Below are 26,500 nucleotides of genomic sequence, written 5' to 3'. Positions count from 1 at the left end.
AAACCTTACCATTTATGGTGGCAGCAACAACCATTTATTTCTTACTTTCCATTAAGAGAAGCACATTTAACTGTCAGACTTAACTGATGCTGAGATTATAAATAACTTGTCCAAGGTTACACAGCTAGTAAAAAGCAGAGCTGGGACTCTACCACCAAAGCTCATGTTCTTAATCATCTGCTTTTAGTGTTCGCAGAGTTCATAATGGTGACTGTCACACAGTAATTTCTCCTTAAATAGTCATTGCTATTAAAGTTGTAGTACAGTTCTATTCCTCATAACCCCCCAAACATTGACTCTAAACTTGAAGACGACTTCACAGAGAAGACCCTTGCACTGGACTCTGCAGGAGACTCTCTGAACCTTGTGTCCCACAATCGCTCTAGGAGCCATTTCCTAAAGCTCCATGAATGTTTGTACTTCTGGGCATTTACTTGTGTGTTCCTGCCTTGACTGCCCGTTCTGTTTATCCTTTCTGCTTAGAGAGTCCTGCAGAGTCCAGTGCAAGGGTCTTCTGGGACAAGACTGCTAAGGGTCCCGACTACTAAGAGGCTGGATGTTACTCTGTACTCACGGAGAGCAACCAAGGAAAGGACTAACACGCTCAAGTTGATACTGAAGCAATTCTGGAAGATCTGAGAAAATGGAGGCAAAGACACTGTAATACTCCCAGGTGAGAGAAAACAAAGTCGTGAACTTGGGCAGCAGCAGCAGCAGGGATGGCAAAGAGTCTGGACATGTGAAATGCTCTTGGTCACCCCCAGGTCTATCAGTCAACAGACCTGACAACTGCCTAAGTTTGGTGAGGCTGGGGGATGGCAAGGGAAGAGTTTAAGTTTATTGTCATGTTTTTAGCCTGTTTGGAAAACATATATTAACTGAAATTTAAGTTTGTGGTACTTTTATTGACTGACTGATTGAGCCTCTCCCGCCTCCATGGTAGCGCTAAGGAACAGCGAGCCAAGCGGTAAGGAGCAGTGAGCAGGCGGGCGGTAAGGAGCGAGGGGTCCTGGACTGTGAGAGAGTGCAGGCCAGGCTGAGGGACCACCCTCCCACCCCAGTGCTTGAATGTCATACACCGGGCGGGCCTCTAGTATAAGGACAAATTTAAAAAAAGGCTAGGGTAGCACTGACTTACAGAAGAAGTTCAAGGGAGAGACAGCTATTGAACACTGGGGAGACATGAATCAGGATTCCATACTCTGAAAGCTGTCATGGTAACCACACTCGATACTAGGGAAACCTGACAACCACTCTGAGCTTTGCTGGCCCCAGAGGTCATGTCCCAAATATGGTGGCAAATCCCAAGAGTAATCTGTGCACAGAAGAGTCCCTTTTAGGGACCCAAAGTTATTTACAGACCTGCCTAGGCTGGATCTTGAAGGCAAGTCCTTCCTCTATGCCTGGTAGTCATAGCTGTACATCTTAGAGAAACCTAAGGAAGAGACCTGGGCTGTAAGCCAGAGTGTAGTTTTTGAGAATTAAATACCTTAAGCAAAAAATTAAAATAATTAAAGAACCAAATGCTTTGAAGAATTCACATGCTAAAGAAAATATGACACGGGACATAGTGTCAAAGTGAGTTCAAGTTGAGTCTCAACACTACCATTTTGCTGAATAAAGTTGTGATATGAAATAAAGAATAGTTCCTACAATACCCTCAGGGACTCTAGTAATGGGAGTACTTAACCAAATTAATGAAACTCCAGTTTGCACTACTAGATCTGGACCAGTTAAGGGCTAGTACCTTTCATTTCCTTCCCATGAAAGAATGGTAGAGAAAAACTCTATTGAGATATCCTATCCTATATAATAAAAAGATAATATATAAATTGACCGTCACGCCCTTGCACAAGATGGCCACCACAACATGGCCGGCAGGGAAGGGCAGTTGTGGGTGATCAGGCCAGCAGGGGAGGGCAGTTGGGGGGGGACCAGGCCCGCAGGGGAGGACAGTTGGGGGGCAACCAGGCCTGCAGGGAAGGGCAGTTGGGGGAGACCAGGCCGGCAGGGGAGGGCAGTTAAGGGCGACCGGGCCAGCAGGGGAGGGCAATTAGGGGTAATCTGACCAGCAGGGGAGAGCAGTTCGGGGTGATTGAGCCAGCAAGGGAGGGCAGTTGGGGGCGATCGGGCCGGCAGGGGAGCAGTTAGGCGTCGATCAGACCAGCAGGCGAGTTGTTAGGGGATGATCAGGCTGGCAGGCAGAAGCGGTTAGGGGCAACCAGGCAGGCAGACAGCCGAGCAGTTAGGAGCCAGCAGTCCCGGATTGTGAGAGGGATGCCCGAATGCCAGTTTAGGCCCAGCAGTCGGACATCCCCCGAGGAGTCCCAGATTGGAGATGGTGCAGGCTGGGCTGAGGGACACCCCCTCCAGTGCACGAATTTTGTGCACCGGGCCTCTAGTTCAGATATAAGAATTAAAGAGCACTTCAATAGTTTCTGTTATAAATGTGATTCCTGCCTTGAACTGCACTAGCTAGCAAAAGATGGTTCAGACCCTGACCAGTTTGGCTCAGTGGATAGAGCGTCGGCCTGCAGACTGAAGGGTCCCAGGTTCAATTCCAGTCAAAGGCATGTACTTTGGTTGTGGGCACATCCCCAGGAGCAGGTGTGCAGGAGGCAGCTGATCGATGTTTCCCTCTCATTGATGTTTCTAACTCTCTATCCCTCTCCCTTCCTCTCTGTAAAAAGTCAATAAAATATATTAAAAATAATAAAAAGATGGTTCTGGTCTTGATGATATATGGCAAGCAGCCACCTGGATCACCAGGCACTGAGGCCAATTAATTCCAATGGACTGCAATGGTTGGCTACCTCCTAGAGGAGCCAGGCCCCAGCCACAGTGAAAGAAGCCTGCCTGTCCCCTCTAGTGGTTGGTTTTAGAAAAACACTGCCTGTAGCTTTTGCTTCTGACAGTCATGAATAACTTATATACATGTTAATCTGATCCAGGAATCAACTATTTAACTAAAAGTAGACATGAAACTGTTAAAGACTTTGATTACTTTGGTTCAGTCATCAATTCAAATGGAGACTACAGCGTTGGTGGTATAGTGGTGAGCATAACTGCCTTCCCAATGGAGACTACAGCCATGAAATCGAGAGAAGGTTGAAACTTGGAAGGGCAGCAATGGAAAAATTAGGAAAGGCTTCTGGACAAGACTGCAGAGTAGATAACTGCTGTACTTGCCTTCTCCCATGATCACATCAAAATTACAATTAAACTACAGAACCACCATCATTGAGAACCACCTGAAGTCTAGCTGACCAGAAGTCCTATAACTAAGGATATAAAAAAACAGCCATGCAAAGACTGGTAGGAAGGGCAGAGACATGGAACAAACAAGCTGGTCCCACACCTTCCTGTTGCAGTTAAAAATGGGGAAGGGCATCTCAGCTGTGGAGGTCCCCTTTGAAGAATGAGGAATCCCAGCTCCAAACCATGCCCTCCAGCCCAGGATTCCAGAGCCAGAAAGAGAAGTCCCCATAACTTCTGGCTATGAAAACAAGCAGGGATTATGGCTGAGTAAGATAGAGAGCTACTGGAGTTCCAGGGGTTCCTCTTAAAGGGCCCACAGAGACTCACTTGCTCTGAGCTCCAGTGCTGGGGCACCAACTCAAAAGGCAACATGAACATACAGGAAGGAATTGAATTGTCTGGTTTTGGGGCAAGGGCTGCCATAAAACTTTAGAATCATTCAGCAAAGGATTTGTAAAGGGCACTTGAATTCTGCATATGGCTGTGAGATGAAGTCAATCAAAACAAGGTATTATAAATGGCACTGTTCAACATGTCAGCAACTGATTATATATGGCTATTAATACTTAAATTTGCCCAGCCGGTGTGGCACAGTGGTTGAGCGGCGACCTATGAGCAAGGAGGTCACGTTTTAATTCCCGGTCAGGGCACATGCCTGGGTTTCAGGCTCAAGACCCAGTGGGGGCCATGTAAGATGCAGCTGATCAATGATTCTCCATCATCATTGATGTTTCTATCTCTCTCTCCCTCTCCCTTTCTCTCTGAAATCAATAAAATTTTTTATTAAAATACTTAAATTTAATTAAAATTAAATAAAACTAAAAATACAATTCCTCTATAGCCACATTTAAAATGACTGAGCCGGTGTGGCTTAGTGGTTGAGCATCCACCCAGGAACCAAGAGATCCTGGTTGGATTCCAGGTCAGGGCACATGCCTGGGTTGCAGGCTCAATCCCCAGAAGGGGACATGCAGGAGGCAGCCAATCAATGATGCTTTTCTCATCGATGTTTCTATCTCTTCATCTCTCTCCCTTCCTCTCTAAATAAAACAAACAAAAACATATTTTAAAAAAATAAAATAAAATGATCAACAGTTACAAGTGGCTAGAAGCTACTGTGTAGGATAGAGCAGAGAAATATTGCCATTATCACAGAAAGTTCTACTGGATAGGACTGCTCTGTAGTCTCTAATGATAGTCTACAGAAGAACCGCAGATTGAAAGAAAATACTGTCACATGAGAAAACGCAGTCCAGCTGAAACTACATGCAACCTCTGTAGTCTGAGATCTCTATCTTTGCGACAAAGTAAATCTAGAAGAAAGGTGATGCATCATTTTCTTCCTCCCTGCTCCTTCCCCAAGTTCTGATCCCCGCCTTGTGTTTCTATTATCCAAAGCTTTTTGTGTCAATGTGGTCACACATGCTCCAACTAAGAAATGAGTGATAAGCATATAGATGGTTTGGAAAACATTAATAAAAAGTTTCCTTGTCTATAAAAAAGAAAGAGAGAGCCCAGTTGGGTGTGGCTCAGCAGTTGAGAGTCGACCCAGGAACCAGGAGGTCACTGGTTCAATTCCAGTCGGGGCATATGCCCAGGTTGCAGGCTCGATCCCCAGTATAGGACGTGCAGAAGAAAGCCAATCAATGGTTCATTCTCATCATTGATGTTTCTATCTCTCTCCCTCTCTTCTCCTCTCTGAAATCAATAAAAATATATATTTAAAGAAAGAGAGCCCTGACTGGTTTGGCTCAGTGGATAGAGCATCGGCCTGCGGACTGAAGGGTCCCAGGTTCAATTCCGGTCAAGGGCATGTACCTTGGTTGCAGGCAATTCCCCAGTAGAGGGTGTGCAGGAGGCAGCTGATCGATGTTTCTCTCTCATCGATGATGTTTCTAACTCTCTATTCCTCGCCCTTCCTCTGTAAAAAAAATCAATAAAATATATATATTAAAAAAAAAAGAAGAAGAAAGAGAGAGAACAGAGCCTTGGGGACCTGTAGAACAATTATCAAAGTTCAACCACCTTTGGAGCTTGGAAAGAAAGGAGAATGAGATTAAAGCAGAACAAATATTTCAAGAAATAATGGACCCAGCCGAAACCAGTTTGGCTCAGTGGATAGAGCGTCGGCCTATGGACTGAAAGGTCCCAGGTTCGATTCCGGTCAAGGGCATGTACCTTGGTTGCGGGCACATCCCCAGTGGGGGGTGTGCAGGAGGCAGCTGATCGATGTTTCTAACTCTCTATCCCTCTCCCTTCCTCTCTGTAAAAAATCAATAAAATATATTTTTAAAAAAGAAAGAAATAATGGACCCAGACTTCACAAATTTGGTAAGAAATAGAAACTTATATACTTAAGAAGTTCAGCAAAAATAAAATTTTTTAAAAAATCAAATTTCAAAAGACCAAAGACAAGAAAAAATATTAAAAGCAGTCCAAGGAAAACAACACATTACATATTTGCATGATTACAGATTACTCATCAGAAACCATGGCAGTCAGAAGCCACTTTATAACATCATTAAAGCACTGAAAGAAAGACCCTCAACACACTGAAATTATCCTTCAGCAATTAAAGAAAATAACAACATTCTCAGTTGAAAGAAAATTTGCAGCCATGTTCTAAAAGAAGTGCTCAAGGAATTTCTTCAGGCTGAATGAAGTACGTAGTAAAAAGTAAACATGAAACTTCAGGAATAAATGAAGAGCAAAAGAAATGGTAAAATTCTGGGGAAACTTTATATTTTTGTACTCTTAAATTCTTTGAAATATATAAAATTATAGAATGTAAATGTTAAAACACCGCTAAATACTATTTCAATGTATGAGCTACCCAGCTAGGGCTGAGATGATAAATTTAATATTCTATGTATTTTACAACTGAAAACAAAACAACTATACACACACACATTCATACACACACATATATGTACACACATTTGAAATATATTTGTCTTCGGAGTTCATTTGGAAAAGAGAGACAAGGGGAAAAGTGCACTTAGTTTACTGATAGTTTATCAACTGTGAGCCAAATGGTTCCTCCAAAAGAAAATGTTTTATTATCCTAAGTGAAATAACACACTTTTGGAATGTATCAGCTCTGATATTAATTCTAAAAGACTAAGGGTAGTTTTCTTCTCATGTAAAATCTTGATCTAATTCTTTTTTAATTTTTTTAAAATATATTTTTATTGATTTCAGAGAGGAAAGGAGAGGGAGAGAGAGATAGAAACATCATCGATTGGCTGCCTCCTGCACACCCCCAACTAGGGATCAAGCCCACAACCCGGGCATGTGCCCCAATCGGTAATTGAGCCATGACCTCCTAGTTCATAGGTCGATGCTCAATCACTGAGCAACACCAGTGGGGCTTGATCTAATTATTATTACTTTTTAAATATATTTCTATTGATTTCAGAGAGGAAGGACGAGGGAGAGAGATAGAAACATCAATGATGAGAGAGAATCATTGATCGGCTGCCTCCTGCATGCCCCCTACCGGGAATTGAGCCCCCAACCTAGGCATGTGCCCTTGACCGGGATGGAACCTGGGACCCTGGGACCCTTTAGTCCACAGGCCAACGCTCTATCCACAGAGCCAAACCAGCTAGGGCCTAATTATTGTTTTTAAGTCCTATAAGCCTATCTTATTCAAGAAAGCCACCAAGAAAAATAACTGGGCACTAGAAGAGCAGACTGAATATTATTAAGCCATTTTTGCCCCAAGCCAAAAAACAAATGTCAAATGCCTTAATTGATAAACTTTATAAAAAGCAGTTTAATTTGTGAACCCCATTTTTTAATCAATTTGGTCTGAATACTGACAGGGGCAATGGGACAGATCATAGAACTGGGACTCCAAAAAAAATTTTTTGAGATTAAAAAACCCCACTATGTTCTATTGCTGGCTCTAGAAGGATCCCTATATTGAATTCTCAGTTGTCTCATCTCCAATACCATAATACTACTTTAAAAGAGCATATTGAGGCCCTGACTGGGTAGCTCAGTTGGTTAGGATGTCATCCCGATACGCTAAGGTTGCAGTTTTGATCTCTGGTCAGGGCACATGTAAGAATCAACCAATGAGCCCTATCCAGTTGCTTGAAACCCAGCCCCAGTCAGGGCATGTGCAAGAGGCAACCAATTAATGTATCTCTCTCACATTGATGTTTCTCTCTGTCTCCCTCCCTTCTACCCTCTCTAGAAAGCAATGGAAAAATATCCTCAGGTGAGGATTAACACACACACACACACACACACACACACACACACACACACACAAGAATCAACCAATGAACGCATAAATAAGTGGTATAATAAATCAATGTTTCTCTTTCTCTCAAATCATTTTTTTTTTAAAAAAAGAACACACTGCCGTGACTGGTTTGGCTCAGTGGATAGAGCGTCGGCCTGAGGACTCAAGGGTCCCAGGTTCGATTCCCGGTCAAGGGCATGTACCTTGGTTGTGGGCACATCCCCAGTAGGGGGTGTGCAGGAGGCAGCTGATTGATGTTTCTAACTCTCTATCTCTCTCCCTTTCTCTCTGTAAAATATCAATAAAATATATAAAAAATAAAATAAAAAGAACACACTGAGTGTTAATTAGAATTCAAGACCCAACTAAATATAAATAGTTTCTGAGGGGGCTTTTGAAAGTTATTTTCATTGTGAATCATTCTTCCTCCTTAAGATAATTTTTACTTACTTGGTCAACTTGTGGCTTTTCATTGCTGTGAGAAATTCCCTGACAATCTCAGGACTCTGGTGACTGCATGGTGTTTTTGATATGTATTTTAATGTCTACAAAAAAAAAGAAAGGAAAAAGCAAATCCGAATGAGAAATAATTTAGTATTCTACAATTTTGTTTCAAAAATCTTCTGTAAAACAAATGCCTTCAGAAGAGTCCATCTTCATATAATAGGAATTCCTCAAAAAGTAAACCAGTAGCTAGAACAGAAAGAATAGTAAAATTTCAGAAGAAAACTTTTCTGATCTTAAAAAGCAAGAAGAAAAAATTTAATCTGTCAATTGCATTATCATATTTCAGACAATTTTTTAAATACAGGAAACTCAAAGAATAAAATAAATAGCCAATAATCCATATGGATATAAATGACTAAATAAATAAATTGATGAGAAGTATCAACCATTTCTTATAGAAGAATTCTAACCATTAAACATAAAAGAAATAGGGAAACAAATCAGTATTAGACAGCTCCACCATAGTAATAATTACTGCAGTGAAGACCCACCAATGAATGCTAAAATTAATAGGCAAAAGATTAAGGAGAGCCCTGGCCCATGTCGCTCAGTGGTTAGTGTGTGAGTCTATGCACCAAAGGGTCTCAGGTTCGATGCCTGGTCAAGGGTACATTCATGGGTTGCAGGTTCAATCCCTGGCCCCTGTTGGGATTGCAGGAGGCAACCAATCAACATGTCTCTCTCACATCGATGTTTCTTTCTCTCCCCCTCCCTCCTTCCCTTCCACTCTCTCTAAAAACCAATGGAAAAAATATCATCAGGTGGGGATTAACAACAACAAAAAGTGCAAACATCAGGTTAGTCACACACTCCTGCATAACAACAAATACTAATAGATCAAGTAATTTGTATAGAAACCTACAAAATAATAGTTGAACCCAAGAGCTCCATATTCAAATGAGTTGTCATTCACATTAAGAACTCCCTCCTTTGAGCACACCCATCCATGCCTTTCTTCCCTCTCAGGCAAAACTCTAAGAGCCCCCATGAGATTTGCAACCAGTGGAACAATGGGGAGGGCAGCTGTCCTGGGCTAACTCGCTGACTCTGTTTCCAAGGCCTCTTTTTCAGTGAGCCAAAGTAGCCCCCCACCTAGGCTTTCTCCTGTTGCTTCTTCTATCCTGAGCCCTTCCTGTGTTTCACTATTCCCAGTTTTAATAAACATACTCTCAAAATAAAATATTTTTTAAAAAACACACTAGAAATATATTCTCAGGTATAAAAAGTCTCAAAACATTTAGTCCCACAAAAAGTTTTCTTAAGGCATCACGTATTAAAAGCAAGAACTTAAGGAGTGGCAATGAGCTTAAACTGCTTAAATGTGTAGTTAAAAGTACATAGTAGTTGCCCTTGCCAGTTTTGCTCAGTGGATAGAGCGTCGGCCTGCAGACCCAGGGTCCCAGGTTCCATTCTGGCCAAGGGCACTACCTCAGTTGCAGGCTCCTCCCTGGCCTGGGCCCTGGTCAGGGTGTGTGCAGGAGGCAACCTATCCATGTGTTTCTCTCACATCAATGTTTCTGTCTTTCCCTCTCTCTTCCACTCTCTCTCAAAATCAATGGAAAAATATCCACGAAGACAGGTGGATTAAAAAAAAAAAAAAGTACTTAGCAGGGTTTTTTTTAATTAGTTTATAAAACAAACTGCCAACAAGTATTTTTTTTCTTCTTTGAAAGGTATGAACTAAAAGAACATGAATGAATGATAGGATTTTAAATACATGATTAAATGAACAAAAGTGAATGAGGAGGAATAGTGACAAAAGTGCTAAACTCCTTATTTTCCTTAAAAGGAATTATGATAAGCTTAATTCAAATTTAATATCTTTGAAAAGAAAAATTAAAGAAATTAAAACCAAATCCTTTATCGACAAAATCAGAACTAGAAGGAAATAGCAAGAAAACAAATTAAAATGACAGATACAAAATCAAACATCACCGCCCTAGCCGGTTTGGCTCAGTGGATAGAGCGTTGGCCTGCGGACCGAAGGGTCCCAGGTTCGATTCCAGTCAAGGGCATGTACCTTGGCTGCATGTTCCTCCCCAGCCTGGGCAGTGGTTGGCACTTGTACAGGAGGCAACCAATCGATGTGTTTCTCTCACATCGATGTTTCTCTCTGTCTTTCCCTCTCTTCCACTCTCTAAAAATCAATGGAAAAATATCCTTAGGTGAGGATTAAAAAAAGAAAAAAATCAAACATCACCTATAACAAATACAATGGCTTAAACTTTCTTTTTTAAAGACAAAGCATAAGGCTGGGAGAGAATGTAGCAAAATGTCCACTAGATCGAGATTATGAATTACTTTTTCTGTCTTCTTTATGCTTTTTGGTACATTCTAAATTTTCTAGAATAGTATTACTTTGTTTATAATAAAGAATTTGACATTGCCCAAATCTGGCCTTTGACCTCAGCTTCTGGGAGGTCATCTCCAGACTCTTTGGAATGCTATAGCTAATAGAAGTATCTTTGTCTCGGGCCTTAGATCATAATGGATAGTCTCAACAATGCGACTTAGGATAGGAGCTTTGGGTCATACAGTATCATTCAGCCTGGAGGCTGAGATGAGCTACATGGGCAATTAATTATTCAATCATGCCTAGGTAATAGAGCCCCAATAAAATCTTCAGACACTGTAGCTCAGCTGAGCTTCCCTGGTTTACTGGTACAATATTCTGTGCATATTGTCACACACAACCACATTAAGAGAACAACATTCTGTATTAAATATTTCTCTTGTAATCTGCCTTATTTGCTTCTTCCCTTGACCAATTTTACTCTGCACCCTTTCCCTGTCATAAACAGTAACCTAGAATATGACAGCGTTCAATGAGTTGTGAATACTTCTAGACAATTACTGAATCTGAGGGTGGTCTTGGATCCCTGAATTAAAACTGGTATTAGAAGTGAGTGCGATCTTATAGACTATTCCTCTAATTTTATAGTTGGCTAACCCTGGCAACTGGCCAAACTCTTTGCACTTTTATAAACAGAATAACAACAGGATTATAGTACAACTATTCAAATCAAATAATAGGCATTCTTGATTTGGTGGCTAGTCATCAGAAGAATAAACAAACCCTCCTCAAAGATAGTTCAGGTAGACCCTCCAGAAGCCTAGGCTTACTTCATAGGTGATAGTATTCAAGTTCTGTTGTCCAGTACTGTGTTTATTCTTTCCACTCTCTTTACGCTGTTCTTTCAGATCAGTTAGTAACTGGAACACCTAGGAAGAAATATACAAAAGATTTTGTAAAAATATATTTTATTGATTTTTTACAGAGAGGAAGGAAAAGGGATAGAGAGCTAGAAACATCGATGAGAGAGAAACATCGATCAGCTGCCTCCTGCACACCCCCCACTGGGGATGTGCCCACAACCAAGGTACATGCCCTTGACCGGAATCGAACCTGGGACCTTTCAGTCCGCAAGCTGACTGAGCCAAAACGGTTTCGGCTACAAAAGATTTTTAAATTAGAGAACTTTGAGAAATAAATCTATTCCAAGGTCATTGATTTTGAAGATAAACAAAATAGTACGCCCCAACTCTTGCATTAGAGCAAATATGAATCCAAGAAATATGTGACCTTTTAAAAATATTTTTATCTAAGTCAAATAATTCAAATTCATTAGTTTACTTAAAATATTTCAAATGTTTCCTACCAATATATACCATACTTCTGATCTCAAAAATATTTTGAGTATTTAAAAGTAAATTTTGCTAAAATAAATAATTTTTAAAAAAAAACAGATTCTAGCCCAGCCGGCATGGCTCAGTGGTTGAGCGTCAACCTATAAACCAGTAGGTCACGGCTCAATTCCCAGTCAGGGCACATGCCTGGGTTGTGGGCTTGATCCCCAGTGTGGGACATGCAGGAGGCAGCCAATCAATGATTCTCTCTTATCACTGATGTTTCTATCTCTCGCTTCCTCTCCCTTCCTCTCTAAAATCAATTTAAAAAAAAATAAAAAATAAATGGATTCTACTTCTCTAATATGAAAATCTAGTATACTTTATTTTGGGCAAGTGCCAAAATATAGTTTACAAAAAGGAGGGGAGGGGGGCCCTGGCTGGTGTTGCTTGGTGGTTAGAGTGTGAGCCTGCACACTGAAGGGTCTTAGGTTCTATTTCTGATCAAGGGCACGTGCCTGGGTTACAGATTTGATTCCTGGCTCCATATGGGAGGCAACCAAATTGATGTGTCTCTCCCACGTCGCTGTTTCCCTCCCTCCCGCCCTTCCTCCCTCTCTCTGTCTTCCTCTTTCCCTTCCTTTTTCTCTCTCCCTCTCTCCCTCCCTCTAACTCTCTCCTCTCCCTCCCAGTTTCTCTCTCTCTCTCTCTCTCTCTCTCTCTCTTATTCTCTTCCTCCCTCCCTCCCTCCCATTCCACTCTCTGTAAAAATCAATGGGAAAAATATCCTCAGATGAGGATTAACAAAAAAAAAGGGGGGGAGGGAAAATGCTATAGAACTTAATAAGTACACTTTCCCCACAAGGGGAAAAACATGTGTATTAGTGTTAAGAAGGGTGTGGGAAGTATATCTCTCTCCTGTTTTAGAGATTATACAGAAAATTCAGGGAAGTATTATAGGTTCACAGATTCATAGACCATTACTAGATACAATGCAACTCCTTGCCTGCCTGTCATTTTCAGAAATAGTGGCATGAGACCCAATTAAGGCAATCAATATTTCTCCAATGGATAAAACACCCAAACACATAGCAGAGTCCAAACTGGAAAAGGAAATTCCTAAAAGCCAATGGCTTAACCAACAACCATTTCTTCCTGTTATGAGCAGCAACCATTAAAGATGAATCTTTGGAAAGAGAGGAATATGGCCAACTGTGTTAACTCAACTACCTTCTATATACTAATATATCACACAGTGGAGACCCAAGTCTCCTACAAGTCTTTATGAGTTTAGACTCTGACATATGAAAAATAGACAATGAATGTACGTATGAATGGCTCTTTCTACACCGGGAATTAACCTATCAGATGATTTTACTAGTACCAAACAAGATCCAGGCAAAATGGAAGGTAGGCAAAATAATGTTATATCCCCCCTCTCACCAACCTCTTTCCTTCTTTCCTCCCTTTCCCCAACAATCCAACCCTTCAGCTCCAAAATCCCCAATCTGTTAGTTCTTACTAAAGTATTGATGATAATGGTGAATCAACTAAGCTCTCACTTTCAAAATGAAAATTTTAATATTTATGAGACCATTATGAGGATCAAAATAATGACATAGAAGTATTTTATAAGTAAAGAGTGGTAATTAAGAAAAAGCATACATATTTTAATAGAAACTTTTGCTGACAGAGTTCCAAAATAGATGCTTCCACTCTTCATGAAGCCTTCCATATAAAGATCTAAAATTTTCAGATTTGGGGAAGATTGCCTACTATACACTAAAGTCTTCCCAGTTTTCCTGAATTAATGTAATTTACCAAGCTTAGGATATCACAAGGTCCACCAGATAGTGCCATCTGTCATATTTTAAAGCGGAAAATCCAAATTAATTCAGTAATTTCTAACTACAGTTAATTCAATAATCTTCAAAAGCAAAGAACAAAACTATCAAAGAGGAAAATACTTCAAAGCTATTTACCTCATAGTTACTGAGCAGCGCAGAATTGGCATCCTTCCTGCAAAAGAAAAGTAAATTATCATAGTCTGGGTTCAAATCATTTTGTGTGAATTAAATATCTATGTAATAATTCCTCTGCCAAAATTCAGTAGTCAGCCCTGACGGGTATGACTCAATGGTTAGAGCATTGGCCCAAGGACCAAAGGGTCGCAGGTTTAATTCCCAGTCAAGGGCATGTACCTCGGTTGCAGGTTTGATCCCCAGCCTCAGTTGGGTGTGGGAGACAACCAGTAGATGTATTTCTCTCACACTGATGTTCTTCTCTCTCTCTCTCTCTCTCCTCTCCCCCCATTCCCTCCTCCCTTTCACTCTAAAAAAAAAAAAAAAAGATCAATGAAAAAAATATCCTAGGGTGAGGATTTAAAAAATTAATTAATTTTTTAAAAATTCAGTAGTCCAGCTCAGGAATTTAGGGACTACAACTTTTAGGAGAAATGCCCTAAGTCCCACTGGTTTAACTGATAATGGACAATTTTAGAGCATACCTTCCTTTTTACAGCCTTTGTATACCACACATCCATCACCAGGTAGGTGATTAAAATACTCTACTTATCCCTAGTCTATGTGCTTCTCATCCCACAGCCATGGCCTCTTCCCAGTACCATCTGCCTTCCATCAGCTATTGACATCTTCCATCAGCTATTGACCCAAGTCCTCCTGCTGAATCGCCAGAAATGGGACCCTTAACACTAGCATCACCACTGGGAATTCCAGCAATGTCAGAAATCTTGACAGATATCAACAAAACTACAACAAAGATGTTCATCTTCTATATCAGGTCAACAGGTGCAGTTCATGTGTCAAGCAGAGGTCAAAAGCCTGGCACCCCTGTGTAACAGTCAAGGCAAAATGTCATCTTTCATTTATGAATGAGCACAGCAATGTGACTTGCATTAAATTGATCCATTCTATGATACAACAACAAAGAATTTATTGTTTTTGATAATCTAAAGAAAGTCTAGTATAATAATTATAAACACAGTTTTTAAATCAGACAAATCTGGGTTCATATTATGGCCCAGCTACTTATCAGGTATAAGAGTTTTAGTGAGTTAATCAACCCCTCTAAGCTTCCTCATCTAAAACAAATAGACAAAAAAAAATGGTGATAAACTGGTACCTAAAAGTGCAGCTCCATTGTACATTCATTATGTACGTTATAAACTTAGGCAAGTTATTGAGCCTCTCTGTGCTTAAATTTCCTCATCTATAAAATAGCAATTATAGTACCAATCTCATAAGATTGTTTAACAGGACTAAATAGAAATATGTAAAGTACCTGGAACAGAGGTACTTTATGCCATCTATTATCACCGCTACCTGTGCTACTACCACCACCACAACTTCATCCTACCCCATAAAGCTATGATAAGGATGCAGAGACAACAAATTTTAGAAGTATAGCATACTTCGGATACTTATTAAGATCTCCCTAAATGGAGGCTATTATTTTAAAAATACAAATGTTATTTCACTTAATTCTCATTAAAAACCCTGTGATACAGGAGCTATTATTTCTTCTTTATAGATTCAATTGAGGCTCAAAGATTTTAAAACTTGCTTAAGGTCACACAGTAGTAAGCTTAACTGAAGTGGACAATAATTATGGAATTGTGAAAAGTAAGACTGGACTGTACAAATGGAAACCAGTAATGCAGAATCCTAAAACTTCAGGAAGGAGTTTGGGCTTGACATAATGTGCAACAAAGACTACTGTATGTTCTTAAACCAGAAGTGAGGCTTTATAATGAAAATGATGATACAAATTTCAAAAACATGGGTCAAACATATGGGTGATTTCCCCAGTCAGTAAGTAAAGCAAAACTAGGAGGCAGTTAACACAAGGATCTGACTTAGGCCTTGGTCATCAGCACAATGATGTCAGCACTGTAATCAAATAAGCATGCGAAGCTTACCAAATGCTACTAGTCATTCAACAAATAGCTGAGATTTCACAAAAGTGTGCTTGGCCCAAATGACCACTACTGCACTGAGGACACAAATATCATATTTAAAAGGAATGGAACACAGGAAGGACAATGCATAATCAATATATGTGATATGTTTCTTTTATTGAAAATGACAAATCAAATCATATGTCATCATTGCCTACTTAGTCAGGAAGTCAGCCCTATCTTTGCTTGAAATTGAATTACTACTCCCTGTGTGCCCTAAAATACACAGCAACTATGATATCACTGCCTGGCACAAACTGGACTGGGGAAAAATACAACTGTTATTTTCCTCAAGGGTAATGGATCCATTCCAGGTGCCACTGTTACAACTTCATTTCCAAATCATGTCCCCTCCTGTTATGCAAAATAGTCCATGCCCTTGGAAATCTGTTCCTGGCTCTTCCAAGTTACTGCCTCATTGCCCAAATCAATATTGTAATGCAAGAATCCAAAAAACATCATCAGCCTATTCTAGAACCAATATCCAAAGGATAGAAACCCTCTCTCATGTTTTTTAACGAACCTCTGGTTTTGGTGGTACCAGTAGCACAATGATGCGTAAACAGATACTGTATCCTGCAGACTCTGGCTGGCAGAAGCTGATTTACTTATTAATTCTTTAATAGTAAGATAATGTTTTTAAACTCAGCTAATAGAGTAAACGCTAATATATGTTAAGCACTCCTTTATTCAATAAATTGTCAATGGCCGAAACCGGTTTGGCTCAGTGGATAGAGCGTCAGCCTTCAGACTGAAAGGTCCCAGGTTCAATTCCGGTCAAGGGCACGTACGTTGGTTGCGGGCACATCCCCAGTAGGGGGCGTGCAGGAGGCAGCTGATCGATGTTTCTCTCTCATCGATGTTTCTGGCTCTCTATCTCTCTCCCTTCCTCTCTGTAGAAAATCAATAAAATATATTTAAAAAAAATAATAAATTGTCAATGAGTGTATAATATCTACCTTTTATGAAGTCCTAAATGAACTATTTACCGAGAAAAATTTTTAAGGCATTTTTTTTTCTGAAGAAGTTATTGTAACCACCACTAAGTGGCAGGTTGTAGGAAAGAGGATATAGTGAGATTTAACAAACATTAACTTACCAAGTTGTCCTATTTAACAGCACCAATAATGATGACGTGATACACTGAGAAAGACACATCCCTATAGCAATCCTGTCAAAAATTGTTTAAGTTGAGCCCTAACCAGTTTGGCTCAATGGATAGAGCGGGGCCTGCGAACTCAAGGGTCCCAGGTTCGATTCCGGTCAAGGGCATGTACCTTAGTTGCGGGCACATCCCCAGTAGGGGGTGTGCAGGAGGCAGCTGATTGATGTTTCTCTCATCGATGTTTCTAACTCTCTCTCCCTTTCCCTTCCTCTCTGTAAAAAAATCAATAAAATATATATTTTTTAAAATTGTTTAAGCTGAATCTAGCCATGAAGATATATTTAAACAAATCCAAACTGAAAAATAGACTTCAAAACAATAGGCCAGTGTGGCTCAGTGGTTGATCAATGATTCTCTCTCATCATTGATGTTTCTATCTCTCTCTCCCTTCCTCTCTGAAATCAATAAAAATATATATATTTCTAAAAGTTTCAAATATCAATGTCATTTGTCACAATGCCAATACCACACCAAAAAAGGCTAGAAAACTATTTTTAGAGTAAATAAGATTAAAGAAACATGACAACAAAACACAATGTGATTCTTGAGTGGATACTTAATTGGTTTTTAAAAAAACAGCTAGCCCTAGCTGGTTTGGCTTAGTGGATAGAGCATCGGCCTGCGGACTGAAGGGTCCCAGGTTTGATTTTTTTTTTTTTAAATACAGCTAAAACAAACATTATTGGGACAACTAGAGAAATGTGAATAGAGAATGTATTTTTTTTTTATATATTTTTATTGCAGAGAGGAAGGGAGAGGGAGAAAGAGATAGAAACATCATCGATGAGAATCATTGATTGGTTGCCTCTTGCACACCCCATACTGGGGATCGAACCCACAACCCAGGCATGTGCCCTGACCGGGAATCGAACCGTGACCTCCCAGTTCATAGGTCAACACTGAACCACTTAACCACTGCAGCCAGGCATATAGGTTGTATTTTAATAATAGTAATTATATCAGTGCTCAATTCCCTGCGTATGATAATGGTATTATATTTACATAGGAGAATGAGGGAGAGAGAGAGTGAGGGAAAGAGAAAGCATCCTATATAATAAATCCTATATAATAAAAGCCTAATATGCAAATCTACTGAACGGCAGAACAACTGGTCATTATGACGCACATTGACCACCAGGAGGCAGACACTCAACACAGGAGCTGCCCCCTGGTAGTCAGTGCGCTCCCATAGGGGAAGTGCCACTCAGCCAGAAGCCAGGCTCACAGCTGGCAAGCACAGCGGCGGTGGCAGGAGCCTCTCCCGCCTCCACGGCAGTGCTAAAGAGCAGCGAGCCGAGCGGTAAGGAGCAATGAGGAGGCAGGCAGTAAGGAGCCAGTGGTCCCGGACTGCAAGAGAATGCAGGCCAGGCTAAGGGACCACACACACAATCCCTTCCCCTAGTGCACAAATTTCATGCACCGGGCCTCTAGTGCTCACATACAGAGATAAAGTAAATGTATCAAATTGTTAACAAATGATGACTATGTAAAGAATATAAAAGTGGTGCTCTTTTTGCAACTGTTCTATGGGTTTGAAATTTTTCAAGTTAACATGTTGAGAAAAGTGGAAATGTAAAACTAAAGAATTCCATGTGGTTAAAAAAAAGACATTAATATAACTTATAACTGAGGATATAAAATGCATTTTGCCCCAATGTTTTTAGGGTAACTAGAATCCATCAATTGGCATACCTGTCAATCATATTTACAAGCTGTTGATCTCTACTGAGCAGGAATTGTCTACTCCATAGCTAACATTTCAGTATTATGTAATATATTCACAAGCATACAGACTTCTAGAAACTGCCCATCTACACAAAATTTCATATTCTCTTATCAGACTTGGAATATTACTGAATTTATTTACAGGTGTTTAAAGCAAATATTCCAAGTGAATTTTAAAGACTGTCTAAATCTATACTTACAGGCAGGCAGTCACTTAATTTCCTTAAGTAATGAATTAACTGACTGAAGTTGACTTGCTGTTTGAAATTTAACCTGTACAATTTGCTTAACTTGCTGAGTCAATTTAATGGATGTAAACAACTACTTTGTAAAACCAAATTCTGAAAAACAGAACAAAATGATCTATTAGCAGACTTTCCTTAGAAACACACACAAAAACCCATGCAAACAGTGCTACTGATTGCCACATAGTTAACTCTTGTGAAAGCAGTGACGAATGGAATTGCTCAAATTCTCTTATGTTCAACCTATGTTATCAATATAAGTCATGTTCTGGAAAACTAAAGTCTGGTACAAGAAAACTGGGTGGCAGTCCATGAACAATTTCACCTGTAGCATTCTCTTGGGAGCTAACAAACAAATATCCTCTTTCCAGTCCTGTTACTGAAGTGTTATAGGACCTACGTTATTAACTAACTTCTTTAAACCTCAGTATTTCCAGCTATAAAATGAAGGAAATTCTGACACTATCTCTTTAAGGTGGTACAGAAATAAATACCATCCATTTTTGTAACTATGTATAATAAATTCAATAATAAAAGAGTGAACACAAAGCTTTCCAGGTACATAAATAACCCCAAGGCCAAGCAAATACCTTATATATAGTATACAAATACTTATTTTGGTATGAAATTTCTGTATCCTTTTACCTGAGAAAAATAAGTTTCCAAATGATGCTCAAGATTTTATTTTTAAATTATATCATTCAAAATGGTGATGGAAGGAGACTTGACTTGGGGTGGTGAACACAATACACAAATGATGTATTATAGAATTGTACACCTGAAACCTATATAATTTTATTAACCAATATCACCCCAATAAATTCAATAAAAATTAAAAAGTAGTTAGCAATTTTACAGATATTTAATCGTTACTGATGTCTTATTTAATTTCTTTGTGATCAGAGAACATAGTGTATATTATTTCAATTCTTTGAAATGTACTGGGAATTATTTGATGTTCCAGAAAATTGTAGATCTTTGTGACTATTCCGTGTGCACTAAAAAGAATGTGTATAGTGTAGTAACTGGATATAGTATCCCATAGACCTCAACCAGGTCAAATGATTTACACTGTAACACAAATCTGTATTTTTGTCTATTAATTCTATTAAGTATGAGAGAGATATTAAATTCTCTAACAATGAAAAAAAATCTGTCATTCAACCAAATAAAAGCATAAATATTCCTCACCTTTAAAAAATTTCTAATGTATGTCTATTATGTATTATTCACTCAGTAGGTATTTACTCAGTGACTGAAGAAAAAAATAGTAGTAATAACTCAGGGGAGTTTTCCATTTGTGACTTCTTGCTCCAGATCCTAGAAGTATAGTATGTTTGCCCTCTCAGAGACTTAGGGTTCTACTGAAGATCCCAAGGACCACACTGCCAGAAGTCATACCTCATGCTGGAGGCCAGACAGCTACTAGAAGTTAGGCCCTTAGACCTTTCCATTTCATGGACCCTTTTATTCCCAAATCATATGTCTACCTCAGAAAAACTCAGCTTTCCCATAAACTGCTAGCTTCAAAATTCTTGATTAGCCTCATAAGTCAAAGACTCCTTGGGAAGAGCAGATGCTTATAAGAGAAAAAACCCTTGAATCAAACAATTTCACTTAGAAAAAGAAAATTGATATGCTAGCAATTAGAAATCTAGCTAATTAATTTATACTTATTAAATTAATGAAGTATTATCATATTACTTCAGTCAACTAGAATTTGCTGAATGCCTACTCTGTGCCAGATGCCATGCTAAGCATTAAGTGAATAGATATTGGCCCCTGACTTCATAGACTTGCACTCTCATGAGGGAGACACAGCATTAACCTTTTGCACTCGGATGTCGAGTGTGACTCGACACGGTTAGCATTAGAATAAAGGAATCAAGAAAAAAGCAAGCGAGTGCAAAGGGTTAAACAAGTCAACAAACATACAACTACTAGAGGCCCAGTACACAAAATTCGTGCACGGGTAGGGGCCCTAGTGGCTGCCGGCTGCCAGCCAGGACCTTCTTCATTCTGCGCCACCACCTGGTGGTCAGCGCACATCATAGCAAGAGATAGAACTCCCAGTCAGTCAAACTCCCGAAGAGACACTTTGCATATTAGGCTTTTATATATATAGCCTAGAGGCCCGGTGCACGAAATTCGTGCAAGGGGGGGTGTCCCTTGGCCCAGCCTGCACCCTCTCCAATCTGGGACCCCTTGAGGGATGTCCAACCGCCCATTTAGGCCCAATCCAGGACTGCTGGCTCCCAACTGCCCTCCCCTGCAGGCCTGGTCCCCCCCACAACTGCCCTCCCCTGCTGGCCTGGGTCCCCCCCAACTGTCCTCCCCTGCAGGCCTTGTGCCCCCCAACTGTCCTCCCCTGCAATCCTGGTCCCCCCCCAACTGCTCTCCCCTGCAGGCCTGGTCCCCCCCAACTGCCCTCCCCTGCTGGCCTGGTCCCCCCCAATTGCCCTCCCCTGCTGGCCTGGTCCCCCCTAACTGCTCTCCCCTGCAGGCATGGTCCCCCCAACTGCCCTCACCTGCTGGCCTGGTCCCCCCCACAACTGCCCTCCCCTGCTGGCCTGGTCTCCCCCAACTGCCCTCCCCTGCACGCCTGGGTGCCCCCCAACTGTCCTCCCCTGCAGGCCTTGTGCCCCCCAACTGTCCTCCCCTGCAGACCTGGTCCCCCACAACTGCCCTCCCCTGCAGTCCTGGTACGCCCCCGCTGCCCTCCCCTGCAGGCCTGATCCCCCCCAGCTGCCCTCCTTTGCTGGCCTGGTCCCCCCCCAACTGCCCTCCCCTGCTGGCCTGGTCCCCCCCAACTGCCCTCCCCTGCAGGCCTTGTGCCCCTCCAACTGCCCTCCCCTGCAGGCCTTGTGCCCCCCCCCCAACTGCCCCCCCCTGCAGGCCTGGTCCCCCACAACTGCCCTCCTTTGCTGGCCTGGTCTCCCCCAACTGCCCTCCTCTGCTGGCCTGGTCACCCCTAACTTCCCACAACTGCCTTCCCCTACAGGCCATCTTGTAGCAGTCATCTTGTGGCGGCCATCTTGTGTCCTCATGGGGGCAGCCATCTTTGACCAAATGGGGGCGGCCATCTTGTGTCTTGGTGTGATGGTCAATTTGCATATAACTTTTATTAGATTGGACTAGAGGCCTGGTGCACAAAATTCATGCACGAAGGGGGGGTTCCCTCAGCCCAGCCTGCACCCACTCCAATCAGGGACCCCTTGGGGGATGTCCGACTGCCGGTTTAGGCCCACTCCCACAGATCGGACACCCCTCTCACAATCTGGGACCACTGGCTCCTAACCACTCACCTGCCTGCCTGCCTGATCGCCCTAACCTCTCTGCCTGCCTGCCTGATCACCCCTAACTGCCTCTGCCTGCCTGCCTGATCGCCCCTAACCTCTCTGCCTGCCTGATCACCCCTAACTGCCCTCCCTTGCTGGCCTGATCTCACTCCCAACTGCCCTCCCCTGCTGTCCACATCTTGCCCCCAATTGCCCTCCCTTGCCAGCCTGGTTGCCCCCAATTGCCCTCCCCTGCCAGCCTAATCTCGCCCCCAACGGCCCTCGCCTGCCAGCCTGATTGCCCCTAACTGCCTCTGCCTGCCTGATCACCCCTAACTGCCCTCCTTTGCCAGCCTGATCTTGCCCCAACTGACCTCCTCTGCCAGCCAATTTCGTTCTGATTGGTCAGTTTCTATGCCAGTCAGCGTCAAAAACTCTGTCTCCTAGGCAGCCATTGGCTCCTCACAGTTGACCCAGATTTGGTTCTGATTGGTCAGTTTCTCTGCCAGTCAGCGTCAAAAGTTCCACCTCCTAGGCAGCCATTGGCTCCTTACATTCACCCAGATTTGGTTCTGATTGGTCAGTTTCTATGCCAGTCAGCATCTCTGGGCCTATCATCGGGGCCTGATCAGAAAGGCGGGGCTGATCAGCAGCCCCAGTGGAGGCCTGGAGAGAAATGGAGGCGCAGCTGTTGGCCAGGCTAGGAGAGAAAGAGAGGCAAGTTCTGATCAACAGCTGACACAGAGGCTATGGATCAGACCCTGCCTCTCTCTCTGCAGGCCTCTCTCCAGGCCTGATCCGCAGCCACCTAGGCAGTCAGTGCTGGGTCGTGGCACTGGCAGTGGCCCCAGTCAGTGCTGGGTCCCCACGGCAACCCAGCACTGACTTCCAGTCTGGTCGAGCCTTCGGTCGTAATGGTTGTTATGACCCTGGCTCTTTATTATGTAGAGGCCCGGTGCACGAATTCGTGCACTGCTGGGGTCCAGCTGGCCCGCCCCGATGGGGGCCATTGGGGACAGGCTGGCTGGGGTGGAGGGGCAGAGAGCCGATCGGGGGTGAGGGCGGGGCTGGATGGGGGAAGGAGCCTCGGGCAGTTTGCCGGCCAGCCCTGCCCCCAATAGGGGTGGGGGTGCCCACTGGGGGGTGGGGCCGGCCAGGGCAAGGAACTGCGGGCAGTTTGCTGGCTGACCCCACCCCTAATTAGGGTGTGGGGGCCTGCTGGGGGGCTGGGCCAGCCGGGGAAAGGGGCCATAGGCATTCCGGTCATTCTGCTGTTCAGTCTATTTGCATATTTTTTTATTATATAGGATTATAACTGGTGACTATTTAAGGGAAAAGTAAACCAAAGTGGTATGAGAGACAAAAAAGAGGATTATTTTGGATTGAATGAAAGGAAACACAACATCAAAAAGGGACATTCAACATCAGCTATCAAAGGGATAAGAAGAAAGCTGGACAAGGGGGAAAGTACACCAGGCCAAGGAAACAGCAATGTAAAGGTCCTGAGGTAGAAAAGGGCTTAGAAGGTTACAGAAACTACGTGACTGTCAATGGAAGGTGTGTGTGTTTGGGGGGTGAGGACAGTGGCAAGAGATATGGTTAATGAGTATGTGAGGTTATACAGGATCACTCTGGCTGCTGTGTGGAGAACAGAATAAATTGGGATGGGCAAGAGTGAAAGCTAAAGGCTATTGCTTAATCCAGACCAGAGATGGTGGACTAGAAAATTTAACAGTGGAGATGGTGAAAAGTAACTGCATTTCAAATATATTCTGAAGGTGGAAATGACAGGACTGGCTGATGGACAGGCTTTAGGGGTGAGGAAAGAAGGCTAGATTTTTAGTCTACGCAAGTGGATGGATAAGGAAAGAAAAAGGAATCATCAGCATAGAGATAGGTAATGAGAATGTGGAGAAAAGGAGTCCCAGTACTGAGCCCAAAAGACATTAATATTTAGAAGCAAAGAAAGGAAGAGGAGCTAGGAAAGGAGACTGAGAAGTAGTCTCAGTGACAAGATGGAGCGCTCAGGGAATCTTCCAGACCCCTTTCTGTAGATTAGTGAGGATGAAAGCCCAACAGAATGACTGAGGGAATGAGGGGATAAACAACATTTCTAAGAAGTTCTGTTGTCATAGGAAGCAGAAATGAAGCAGTAGGTGGACAGGAATGCAGGGACAAGGAAGTTTTTAATATCGATAAATTAAAGCAGGTTTGTATGCGGACAGGAAATGCTTTAGTCAAGAGGGGGAAACTGCCCTAGCCAGTTTGGCTCTGTGAACAGAACGTCGGCCTGCGGACCAAAGGGTCCCAGGTTCAATTCTGGTCAAGGGCACGTACCTTGATTGCAGGCTCCTCCCCACCCTAGGCCCCAACCAGGGCATGTGCAGGAGGCAACCAATCGATGTGTTTCTCTCATATTGATGTTTCTCTGTCTTTCCCTCACTTTTCTACTCTCTCTAAAAAAAAAAAAAATCAATGGAAAAATACCCTCTGGTGAGGATTAACAACAACAATAAAACAAACAAACAAAAAAAGAGGGAAAACTGATCACAATGGCTTGGGCTAGAGTAATATGAATATTTTTCAAGTGGCAGATTAAATTCCATCAGAGGATTGCAAAATCAATTTAGTGGGTCAACAATCAGTGAGCTTAAATAAATAAATGAGAAGAGACTGAGGAAACAGTGGAGGGAAAAAATAAAATGACGTCATTTTAACCAGACCTCTAAATTATTAACATTATGAAGGTTGAGGCATGAAGAAACGATTCTTTTTTGGCTTAACTAGACTCAGAACTTCAACTTGGGAACTTTCCAGTCTTGCATCAATACTTTTATAGACACCAGTTTTTTGAACATATATCAAACCAGCAGATAACCCTCTGACTACCCCCAGGACTCAGGACCAGACCTCCTGGCAACCATTCTCGGACCACGTGACATCTGGATAACAGTGCAGGACCAATCCCAGGGCTAAGAATGCAGGACTTGATTATTCTCAAGGATATGACTTTTACTATAAGAATTCAACTTTTCTCTCTTCTTGGGAACACTTCTAGGTTTTCCAGTTAGCAACCTCTAAAAACCTTAAGTAAATCGTTGTCATTTCTTTCTAGCCAAAGCCTCCTCTTTTTGAGTAGGTTTGACACGATAGCATCAGAGTGTTCAGTAAGTATTGTTTCATGAAGCTTTCACTTCAGGCACATATACATCTTGTATGTGTATTTTTCAAGTGTGAAAAAATAGTAGTACATATAACCATTAAGTATGAGGCAAAAGAACGTAAAATATGAGTATTCAATTATCAGTGCCAAAGACAAACACAATATCGGTTATGCCTATGAATTCCTATCAGCCATGTAAAAACTTCCATTTGCATGCGGTACGACGAGCAAACATGGAAAAACCATGTGGAGTTTAACTGTTGGAACGACTGTTACTCCCCCTGCACACACTCAGCCTCCGGGTCTGCGGTCACAATCCGGGCTCAAGCACCGTCTTCTTCCCAGAAAACCCGCCCCTTCCCTTAGAGAGCTCACTGCTCCTCCTCACACTCGGAGAGCACCTCCTCCGAGTCAGGGCTCCCCAGGAGCCCCGGCAAAGCGTATTCTCTCCAGGAACCTCCAGGGCCCAAGGCCCGGATACGGGCTGGGGTCACCACTGCGACCTCGGAACGCGAGCAGATGAATGAGGGGGCAGCAGGCACACTGAAAGGCACGCGGCCCGGGCACCGGGCACCGGGCACCGGGCACCGGGCACCGGAGGGGCGTGCGGGCGGCGGTTCAGAGGGGCCGAGCGAGTGTCCTTCTGCCCCGCCTCCCGGCTCGAGGCCCTCCCCACCCGCCGTACGCGAGGTCGCCCAGCCCACGCCTCTCAGCCCCCAGCACCTAGCCGTCCCCCGCTGTGAGGCTCGGCGGACAGCCGGAACGCGCACCGGGTGACTTACACTTCCATGCCGACCCCGCCTCGCCCCCTCCGGCCGTCAGCAAGCCAAGAGCCTCGCTCCCGCCGTCCGCGCCACACACCGGGCCGCCGCCTCCGGGCGCCGCGGTGCACGCCGGGATCGCCGCGCTGCACGCCGGGAGTCTGGAGGACCCCGCGGGATCGCGGTGGTGCTCGCCGCTCCCTCACCGTCTGTGCCCTGTGCTTGCTCTTCGCCCAGCGGGACTTCAGCTTGACTAGCGTTTGCAGGCAGGACTTAGCCTATGTTTCCGTGGTCTAGGTTATACCAAAATATTAATAAACTAAGGTTCCAAAGACGTCATCTTAATAGTCCTTTGCGACGTGAAAGTCCAACCCCTCTGAGAGCGGTGATGCCCTGGAAGTGAGGCGGCTTAAGGCTGCTGAAAATGTTCTATTTCATTATCTGGGTGCTGGGTACTCGGTGTGTTCACTGCTGCAAATTCAGTGAGCTGTACACATGTCCACTTTTATGTGTGTGTGTGTGTGTGTGTGTGTGTGTGTG

General features: G+C 42.9%; 1 protein-coding gene across 1 annotated transcript in view; it reads right to left on the bottom strand.

The window, feature by feature from the left end:
• CRCP (CGRP receptor component) overlaps positions 1 to 26,213 on the bottom strand; it is a 34,552-nt gene extending 8,339 nt beyond the window's left edge. The window contains exons 1-4 of the mRNA XM_079799849.1: positions 25,982 to 26,213; positions 13,630 to 13,666; positions 11,144 to 11,242; positions 7,964 to 8,058 (exon numbers count right to left, since the gene is read on the bottom strand). Coding sequence (XP_079655975.1) covers positions 7,964 to 8,058; positions 11,144 to 11,242; positions 13,630 to 13,666; positions 25,982 to 25,989 — 239 coding nt within the window. The 5' untranslated portion in view covers positions 25,990 to 26,213. The remainder of the gene's footprint in view (positions 1 to 7,963; positions 8,059 to 11,143; positions 11,243 to 13,629; positions 13,667 to 25,981) is intronic.
• Positions 26,214 to 26,500: the final 287 nt, after the last annotated feature.

Source organism: Cnephaeus nilssonii, assembly GCF_951640355.1.
Source record: "Cnephaeus nilssonii genome assembly, chromosome: 2".
Lineage (NCBI taxonomy): Eukaryota > Metazoa > Chordata > Mammalia > Chiroptera > Vespertilionidae > Cnephaeus > Cnephaeus nilssonii.
Note: the sequence above shows the minus strand (reverse complement) of the source record. Positions and strands in the feature narration are given on the sequence as shown.